A 10,523-nucleotide genomic window follows, 5' to 3' on the forward strand; every position below is an offset into this window, starting at 1 on the left:
ATCTAATGAGGGATCCAGTTGTATGACCGTTTCCTTTTGTAACAGATAGGATCAGATAAACTCAATAGTAATTGTTATAGAGCATTGAATTATTTTTCCAAAATGTTTAACGTTGCTTCCCATATTTTATAAGGAAACCGTAACATTTTCCAGATTTCATTTTATTAATATAAAGTTGGTCTGATGTTTAGTCAATCAGATATAACTGAATGCCATCCACATCCTCTAAATGAAGTCATTGATGTAGGCTATAGGTCATTCATAAATATTAATACACATCTAATGTATTCAAATAATAAAAAATGACATCATTTACTATTTAAAAACTTGCATATACCTGTCTTACCATCCCAAATACCGCTTGTCAAAAGCATATATTTATGTATATTTCCCTGAAAGGTAATCTTTTAATGCAACACAATTTACATAAGTGTCTTACATAAAACATAGGACTGAACATTTCATCTAACCTTGCAAGGTAAACGTTTCCCTACTACACAACAAATATGGATTATCATTTCTTACAAAAGAAAAAGTAGACACAGAGTAGAAATGAGAAGGAAAACATTGTGAGTGCAGAAGAGCAGGTTAAATATTTTTCTTGAGGCAGTTTTATTTTAAGTTAATTGTTAATTCCATGCTGTTTCTTTGTAATACAGATTCTAGGTTTGTGGTTCCAGTCAAGATATCCAGTAGTACAAACTAGTTTCAAGTTAACATAAAGTACAGAAGAAATTCTATGCATTCTATAGATTTGGGGGAAGAAGAAAAATAGACTGTTTCATATACTCATGCAGGCTTAAAATCAACTTTATTAGTGCTTTTTTCTTTTTGAGACAGCCAATGGAGACCTGCTTTTTGTTCTAAAAGCAACAAGGCTCCTTCAAATTTATAGATTTGCAGCTATCGACCCACCATCAGCCTATGTGAGCAATACAGTATTTTAGCACAAATTACAGTCCAGACCACTGGTAAATGTTACTACATAACTACTACTTGATGTTAAGCATTTTGCTCCACATGGATATCAAGAAATTTGCTTCAACTTTCTCTGAAAAACTAAATTAACAAAAAGAGCACTTGTTTAGACTTGCCCTTTTAAAGGTTTAATCGTTTTTTGTTTTTTACTGCATTTGATAATTGCACTAACACAGAAATATTACAGCTCAAACCACTAATAGTAGACATATCAGTAATAGTAATAAAAGTTAATTTCTGTAATTACATTAAGAAAAACTCAAAATATATCCAGCAACTGATAAAAATGTTGAGAAATAAAGCAAATGAACATTAAAAAAAAAAGAAAAAAATAATAATAATATTGTACCAGGACAAAAAATACTCCAAGTTAGGTTCTGATTATTCAAAAATCATAATTGAAGTTTGTTTCATAAGTGGTATATTTTATTTCAATTTAATGGCTAATAAAACAGAATAATATTAAAAATCAAACAAAGGGAGAGAAAAAACTGGAGGCATCAAGCTGTTGCGTGCCACTCATAAGGTTGGGCTTGGTGGCTCCCTTTGTGAGTGGGGTCTAGGGAGGGGTAGGGGGGATGGGGGAGTGGGGTGGAGTCTCATATTGGCTGTGTTGTCTCATTGGTTTTCATCATCCACATCTTCCAGCGTCTCTTTATTCGGTTCCTCACCTGTGAACAGAGAATAACAAGGCCATTGTTATTTTGATGTTATACAACATCCGTTATTGCAATCGATGCGGTGTACATTTTTTGCACATCAAATTTGCAACCCTTGCAAGATTTGTGCATTAGAGTTTTTAAAATTAAAATCTATATAAAAGCAAAAAAACTTAATAGTGAAGGACTGAACACATGCTGTGAGGGAAGAAATCCTTTATGTTATCAAGAAGATATAATTCCCACGTAATAATCAAGCTCAAATAATAAACAAATAAAAACAAAAATGGCATTAAGTCTAATTTGAATGCGGTGTTATCTCACGTGGTGATTTAATTCTCACACACATAATTCTATTACCAAACAAAAATACATTTCACAATAGACACCTTTACTGTACATTTCTCAAGGAAAACAAACTATAATATATTGTACAACACAGTCATTCCAATTGGACACAGAGGATCTGGCAGTGATCATGCAGAAACTCTGTTTCACACATGCTGCACATATAGCACTCTGGTGGCTACAAAGATCGCAACACAAAGCTTACAAACGGGTGAGTGATGATGCAATTTGTGGACAAAAGGGCAAGAGCGGGAAAGAGTGGCCTCACTTACAAATAAAGTTTGTGGGCAATTAACATTTTCCTTTAGGAATCTAAATAGTTGGAATGGAAAAAAGGCAAGATGGGTTAAACTGGATGTCATGAGTTTGGACACATTACAAGATGAAATGAAATGTAGTACAGAAAGACTATCTTGTATATTTTGACATTGTGCACCGGGTCAAGTTATCTCTAAAATAAATTAAGCTTTTAGCACTGACAAGCGTTCTGTCATAGCTTTGCCAGAAATGTAGCTATTTTAAACTTGCATTTGAACTATCCTCAGGCAGGTATCAGACTATGCCGTACAAACTCTAAATAGGGACACTCTGAAGCAATCACTCTAAAAATATCTTTGGTATAGCAAGGTGACCACTTCAAAAGTTTCTGCATAAACCAGTGACTTGTTTATTTGCAATTTTCTTCCTCAAACTAAAAGACCTATGATGCGCCTTACCTTCTCCCTGCATATCTGAAGTCCATAGTGTCAGGTTATCACGTAACAATTGCATGATGAGCGTAGAGTCCTTGTAGCTTTCTTCACTCAATGTGTCCAGTTCAGCAATAGCATCATCAAATGCCGCCTTTGCCAACCTGCAATTAACAACCAAGTAAACCTTTAATCAATTTCAACAAACCACAGAACAAAAATACACTGGCAACATGACACTGGTAAACATTACAGACTTAAAACTATTTTTTTTATCTAATTCAAGCTTTGCAAACAAAAAATGCATAGAACCTGGTATTTTTTAATTGAATCATCATCATAAAACTGGACAAACCTGCATGCACGGTCAGGAGAATTGAGAATTTCATAGTAGAATACAGAGAAGTTAAGAGCAAGACCCAAGCGAATGGGGTGTGTGGGCTGAAGATCTGTCATTGCAATATCACTAGCAGCTTTGTAAGCAACCAAACTGTTTTCTGCAGCCTCCTTCCTGTCGTTTCCTGTGGCAAACTCAGCAAGATACCTGTGGTAGTCGCCCTTCCTGTAGCATCAAAGGGGATAAGGTCTGTTTACACTCAGAAATAAACTTGTAACCTCAATACACCGCATATGATGCAATGGTGAATATTGAATTGGAAAAACTGGTTCATACATTTTGTAGTAGAAGACCTTCGACTCTCCTGAATTTGCGGCAGGAATTAAATGCTTGTCCAATACGTCGAGGATGTCATTGCAGATTGACTTCAACTCGGTCTCAACCTGTACATGAGAATGTAAGTTAAACACTGAACAAATTCAATTTTTTTCCAAATTCAAGTTTTAGAGAGCTTGAGTTTGTGTCACACATTACCATTTGCCTATATTCCCGAATCATTTTCAATTTGTCCTCTCCACCTTTATTTTCCTCTTTCTGCTCGATACTACTGATTATCCTCCATGACGCTCTTCTTGCTCCGATTACATTCTTGTAGGCCACCGAGAGGAGATTTCTCTCTTCAACCGTTAGTTCGACATCCATCCCGGCCACCTTTTTCATGGAGTCAACCATTTCTGGAAAGATAAATTGAAATCGAATTTACCTGAATGGAATCATGGCCAGGACTGCATTAATAAGTGGCCGGAGAGCAGTTTGAGTTCATGCCAACAATGGATGATAAGGTCTGTTACATCATCACAAAGTAAAGGATCTACGCAACTGTTTGATTTATTTATCATACAGTCATACAGATAATAAACCTTACTAAAACTGTCCATTAACATTCGGGTTATGGAGTCAATATTCAATTTACAAAACACTGTGCATGTACTTCTGTAATGATCGTAATAGATAAGGCATTACACAGTGCACCACATTATTGTCTGTTGTACATGAGGCAATTAACTCTTTAGAGACCATATACAGGGTTAATAGCTGATGTGATACGATGTTTATTAAAAAAAAAAACAAGACAATTATAAAGGTTGGGTTTTAACGTATAACATATATCTAACTGATCTACTAACCTACTTGAGCAAATTGCTGTGATTGTCAAAAAACATCAGGAAAAATCTCTGAGCACACACACGCTAGTCGGTAATGAAATCTCACTGCAAAGCTACTGTATCTCCGCTTACGAAGCATTCGTTGCTTTACTGTAGTACAGCTGCTAACTTAACCCTTAAAGTGACGGTGTCTCAAAACGTGACAGCATTTTTGGGAATTATAGTTCATCGCGCCAATAACACCCAAAAATGCTAAGTAGACTGCTCGCTAGGTTTTTGAGACACCTCCGTTCATAATGCGTTGCGGACGTTAAGGCACAAAAAGACAGTACTTATCGCGAAATAAATATTTTCCCTAGTTGTTCGTGTCGATTGAGATAGTTGTTAACTAACATACAAAGCGTCATTCGTCTACATGAGGCCATAAGACTGCAGCCACCCCCTCCGCCATGGCTAGCAACAGCTTGCCTCACCCACTAACTCTCCGCCATTTTGTCTCCTCAAAAAAAACGTCTCCATCTTCATAAACCATTCTGCAGTTACCCCAATATCGCATCGTTACAATAATCGTTAGATATGAAAAATAACACTAGAAAAATGTAAAAGAAGACGAGGTTGTCATTTATAGACTGCGCGATCTTTTAATAGCTAAATAAGCCAGCTAGCCTGACCGTCAGCTAGCCTGCCTCACACACTCGCTTTGCAAAAATAACGTTACCGTTACCTCTCAATGTCTCTTACCATCATATCTCTCCGCCTGTTCAGCCAGTTTGGCTTGATACACCAAATCGTCCCGATCACCCATGATGTAGAGCGCGCGGCGAGCGTGTTTTGCGAGCGATTTGGAGGTATAGGTCGGGTGTGTGTAACCGGCAGGCCCTTGCGTGAGCAACAGCTGCGGCTTGAATGGTGGAGTAAAGATGGCGTTACACCTTCATCCGGGAACTTACACAGAGCATCTTCACACACTCCCTCTCTCCCTTTTCCAATGCTGGATTTCTGCAACCCTCGTTATTTCAGAGAAATTATTTTGTGCTTATGTTCACCGTTTGTGTCAGGAAACATTGCGTATTAAAGTGGCACGGTTTTATTATGTATGTGGGATTGCATTTTGTAAGCAAACTGACATAGGCTGTAAAATACCTTGTTAACCCCTGATTTTAAATCATTCATTTTACTTTACATGAAAAATATCATATTATAATGCAGTAAGCTGTATACTGTGGTATAGTATAATTACTATAGTATACAGATATGTTGTAGTATTTATCATAAGTTTTACCAACATTTTATTATAGCTTTCCATAAGAAAAATACTATAGGATTTTATGTGGGATATAAATACTAAAAGGTAATTACTGTAAAATGAAAAAGGTTTGTGAGGCTCAGGCATTCTTTGACACACACACACACACACACACACACACACACATATATATATATATATATATATATATATACACACACCAAAATTAGAAATATGTTAAATCTAATTACCATGGTACTTAATGGAATAGTAACCTTTAAGTGTCTGTATTAACATAAAATGCTATCCTACCTACCTAATACTAACACTATACCATGCTGCTGCTGTTACTACTACTACAGTTAGTTTTTGTAATTTTGTCATGTCTTTTTTTAGGAGCCCCCCTCAGATTTGTAAATAGCGACAAACCTTGTACTATGACAGAACAACTGTAAAAAATTCCCAAAATAAAATTTCCTTGTAAATACAGAGGTATAAGAGTGCTTTACAGGTCAAAACTTACAGACAGAGACAAAATAAAATATTTGAGTAGCATTACTATAGGGGTCAACTTTATTTCATGTACAGGAATAAAACCGTAACAAAAACATGTGGGTGTTTTTGTGTGGCTTAAACACTGTTCTGACAGACTTGGATGCACATAAAGGATAAACACAAAGATTAATTCCACAAAATTACTGTGTTGATATTTACGTTCTAAACATAATACTTTGGGTACAATAAAATGTACAGACATAACTTGGGGTTATTCAGTCAACCCAGTCATAGATGAAAGCAATGTTTTCATTCTCACAAGACAAAGTAATAAGCAAGGTATGAACAAACGTGAGTGTTGCTTTGTGACTGATATTAGAGATATATTTCATTTCTGATTGAAACACAGTTATTAAGACAGATAATGAACATCAAAGTCCTTCATAATTATTATGACTTTAGTGAATATTGTATAACATGGCTGACTTGCTGTCACATCATGACAACAATTTGCTAACCTACACATATAGACAACATAGCTTTCTAACATTTAGATGTGACGACAGAAGTGAGAAGGATTTCCAGGTGATTGTCATTGTTACTGAACAAAGTTAGTCAACTTAAAAGTAACAACAAAGGGTAAAAACATTAACATTTCATAATAGTGTTGTTCTGGTTGCCTGTCTATTAGTGTTATAATTTATACATTTGTCCACAAACATTCAAGTTATTCCCTAACTATGGTCAATAGTAACGGAAGTAGGTTATTACTTGCATCCTGCAAGGTTATAGAAAATGTACCCTTCCCCCCTTTTTATTATTTCATTAATTTGACTAAACACATTGCTGATTAAACAATCTGCAATTAAGGCAGGCAGCGAATTAGGAACCCATACAGAAGACGACTCCGGGCCGGATCTGCACCAGATCCACACTGGCGCTGCTAACTTTGGCGCAGATCTGGCCTACAGGTCGTCTGCTGTCTGAGATATTATCTTCATCTGACATGGTACAGATTATTTGGGTATTACAGGTATATACACTATACTTCTGTATTAAGAGAGAATATAATAATAATACGTAAATTTACGTTTAAAAAAAAAATCAATAACCAGATTACCGATACATTAAACCAATTGTAAATAAAGGCTACCCGTCTGTGCAAAATCACTTCTGAGGATACATTTGAGGCATCAGGTTAAGCTTTGCACAGTAAATGTGACACTTCCTAAAATCGTAGTGTTTTAAAGATAACTGGGCTGCTCTTGAAATATCCCTATCTAATATTATAATAGTGTTTGGGGCGCACTGTATTTTCATCTGTAGCGAGGGATGTTTTGGCAGAAACAAACTAATAAAATCGAGTGGAAAAGTAATGATGTTGGGTTTTATTTAAAAAACAGAAATTTAGTCTTCCGTTGACATTTTCGTGAAGCCGATACTAGAATTAGGGTTACACATTCAACAAATCTGCATTTAGTGTAATACTTACAAATACAGCATTAATGGTAAAATGAGCAATTAGCGTTTCCTGATGATAATAATGTAGTAAAATTGATAGTTATTTAGCGGTAGTGAATAATGATGACTGAGGGACCGTGTGTCCAAGTGACCGGTGGCCCATCCTGTATACATTACAAATGTTGTGCATAAATAAAATGAAATTCAGTGAGAGCTTGGGCTGCTCATTTTTTCATCCTCTTTTTCAGAGTGTACCACCCCAGTCAGCCCATCTGACCAATGGAGAGCGAGTAGTGACTAACAAGCCAATGGCTAACAATTTGGCAAATACTTTCTCAGACGCTGAATATTTTTATGTGCTAGATGATCTGTAGTGTGGAAAAGGGCTTATTAATCCCCGTGAAAGCTGTTGTAAACTAAACACTAGTCGTGTGTGCTACCGCATTCAGATAAGCAAAGGAACAGTCCCTTAAGACACCAAACCGCTCATGTTTAAGTCCAAGCAGGCATCTTTTCATTTTGTTTTTTAGTAGCCACACACTAAAATTCCCCTCTCTCTCTCTCTCTCCATAGCATATGGCATTGCATGTGTAAATTTAGTGTTATAATAATAATAATAATCTTTGATTATTGCATAAAACCTAACGAGGGAATAGTCGCAGATACCGCGTATGTTGGCATGACTGACACAATGGCACAAGGTAATGACAGGAAAAGGAGCTGTGAGGATGTGAGGAGCTGGAGTGTGTGTGTGTGTGCGCGTATGTGTGTACATCTAAGGGCTGCTAGGGAAGACAGTCTGTTCTTTCAGCTTAATTCATCCTCTGGATTGTGCTGGTCCAGCAAGCGGACGTGGGTAAAGGGAAAATGGCCATGTTTTCCCTTGCACTCACCCTCCCACTGCCCGTTTACGTTGATCTTGGTCACCTTCACCATGTCACCAACCTTAAGTGAAGCATATTATCGTGAATATGAGAGCACATGATGGACATATAACAACAATAGTGTCAGAAATGAAAGAAGGAATGTAATGATCTTAAACACAGATGATCACAGATCCACTGAGAGATGTTAAATCCTTATGCATCTATTTTTTATTCATTGTAAACAATTTATAAGTCTGTTACCTCTAAAGCAAGAGCAGTCTTGTCATAAGCGTTGGGAACTCTCTTCTGAATGGCCCGGGCGAATACTGGACCATTCTGTAGATTGGGTAAGGACGTGGGCTGGGCATACTGGCCTGGCTCACCAAGCAGAGGGGGCGACTGAGAACTGTGGCCATCTGAGTTGCCATGAGCACCAGGTCCTCCACCAGATCCTCCACTTCCAGGACCCCCTGATGTTGGCGAAGCTGGCCGATACTTTTCCACGTAGGGCACGGGGATCATTCCGACACGGCCTTCTGAATTTTGAGCATTCCACCACTGCTCCTCCGGCTTCTCCAGCACGCGAAGAACATCGCCCTTTCTAAACGGAAGGTCCTCGTCGTCGTTGCCCGGGAAGTCAAACAGCGCACGGACGTATTCCTCTTCAAGCCTCTGGGGCGCTCCTCCTGTTCCCGCGTTGACACTGATGAAGGAAGAGTGCTTGGCTTTACTGATGGGCTCAATTAGAGTAGTGGTATCCAGGTAGTGGATCTTATAGAATTCCAACAGGGCAGGTAAGGCATCAAATTCCTGATCTCCGATACGGAACCGAGGAGGAGCGATTCCTAAGCAACAACAACAGAAATGCACATAAATACATGTGATCAACACTGATTCGCATTGATTATATGAAACCAAGACTAAAAAGTGGGATTTTTGATTACTTCCTAAAATAAAAATGACACCCTTTATAAAACTCGGAAACGACCAAGTAATAGTTTCTGAAATACGGGACTGCTGAACATCAAGCTGCAACATGTCCCAAACATCTAAAACAAATGTGCCACCATTGATATCTAGGAATGGATGTTTTTGATCTCTTTAAAAACGATTAGTTATCATAATCATATGAATGACTGAACTAAAATAACAGTTTATAAAATAATAACTTGACGATTTATTTATTTGTACGTATCCTAAATTAAAACACAAATTATTACTTAAATCCAGAATTATATATGAAATGATTATAAATTACCTTTTATATAAGATAGCTCATCGTTACATTACACTCAGTATGTGCAAACTATATGTAGCAGAGTAAACAATGTATACAAGACTCACATTAAGCAACTAAGCGTGTTGATACGACGATATTTATTCGTTTGCTTAATGCCAATAATGAAACCTTTACTTTGCAGACACCACTCACCCGGTCCCGACTGCCGATTGCTGCTGATGCTGTTTATTATGTAATGAGAGACTTTGGAGTTCTCGGAAACAGACAGCACGTAGTCCCCGGGAATAGTGATCGAGTCCCGCACCAGGAACACCCCATGCCTCTGCCCTTGGAGCAGCGAAACCGCCTCCTGCCGGCTTAATCTCCCCCAATACCAGCTTCCTCGGTCCTCCGAATCAAAATTTCCGGCCATGACTAGCACAAGAAAAAAGCCAAGGCTTCACAGGCCTTCCCTTCGCCTCTCCTTATCCGCAAGCAGCGTTCAACTCATGCAAAAACTTTACCGCGTTCCGTTGTTGAACACGTTTCGAATACGCGCACCATTCGCACAGTTTTCTACCTTTATCGCTTCAATCGGGCGAGCAAAGCGCTGCCGCTGGGGTCTCAACGGACATGAGACGCGAAAACGATGACTATTCGCCCAGATCCTCTGATAATTGTTCGGTGTAAACCAAAACGTACATTGGAAGTTATCACAAGGAAGTTCAAATATTTCAAATGGCGGACAAGGGAAACAATTTTTGACCTTACTTCCCGGATGTGATGCAATAGCACGGTCAAATCGGGTGGTGCCAATGTGTCGCCATATTGATGCGGTCAATATTAAAATGAGGCGCTTATTTTTTATTTAGTTTTATGGTGTGTATTTTTCTTTACATTTACAATGTCTGGATTTATTTATTTATTGTGTTATTAACACATATTTATTACATATTATTTCTAAATCTAGATAGTTTTAGTATTCCCACTTTGACAAAAACTGCATAGCCGTCAAAAGAAAAACAAGAAATATAGTGGCTCCAGATCTACATTAAAATG

The 10,523-nt window shown here is 37.7% G+C and overlaps 2 protein-coding genes across 3 annotated transcripts; both read right to left on the reverse strand.

Annotated features, from left to right (window-relative positions):
* Window positions 1-593: 593 nt before the first annotated feature.
* ywhae1 (tyrosine 3-monooxygenase/tryptophan 5-monooxygenase activation protein, epsilon polypeptide 1) lies at window positions 594-5,110 on the reverse strand. Of its 2 annotated transcripts, XM_065281089.2 has the most exons (7): window positions 4,919-5,110; window positions 3,546-3,745; window positions 3,348-3,454; window positions 3,030-3,236; window positions 2,702-2,838; window positions 2,258-2,297; window positions 594-1,649 (listed from the first exon to the last, which is right to left on the reverse strand). In XM_065281089.2, exons 1-6 carry the CDS (start codon window positions 4,980-4,982, stop codon window positions 2,290-2,292), a joined length of 723 nt encoding a protein of 240 aa, XP_065137161.1. In that variant the 5' UTR covers window positions 4,983-5,110; the 3' UTR covers window positions 594-1,649; window positions 2,258-2,289. The 2 variants fall into 2 exon arrangements, with proteins under 2 accessions (XP_065137161.1, XP_065137160.1); XM_065281088.2 differs by lacking the exon at window positions 2,258-2,297 and having other exon boundaries at window positions 4,919-5,109.
* Window positions 5,111-5,978: 868 nt separating this feature from the next.
* crk (v-crk avian sarcoma virus CT10 oncogene homolog) lies at window positions 5,979-10,230 on the reverse strand. The gene is made up of 3 exons (XM_065281090.2): window positions 9,678-10,230; window positions 8,507-9,090; window positions 5,979-8,324 (listed from the first exon to the last, which is right to left on the reverse strand). Exons 1-3 carry the CDS (start codon window positions 9,895-9,897, stop codon window positions 8,187-8,189), a joined length of 942 nt encoding a protein of 313 aa, XP_065137162.1. The 5' UTR covers window positions 9,898-10,230; the 3' UTR covers window positions 5,979-8,186.
* Between the last annotated feature and the right edge of the window lie 293 nt (window positions 10,231-10,523).

This window comes from Paramisgurnus dabryanus, chromosome 8, assembly GCF_030506205.2.
Source record: "Paramisgurnus dabryanus chromosome 8, PD_genome_1.1, whole genome shotgun sequence".
NCBI classification, from domain to species: domain Eukaryota; kingdom Metazoa; phylum Chordata; class Actinopteri; order Cypriniformes; family Cobitidae; genus Paramisgurnus; species Paramisgurnus dabryanus.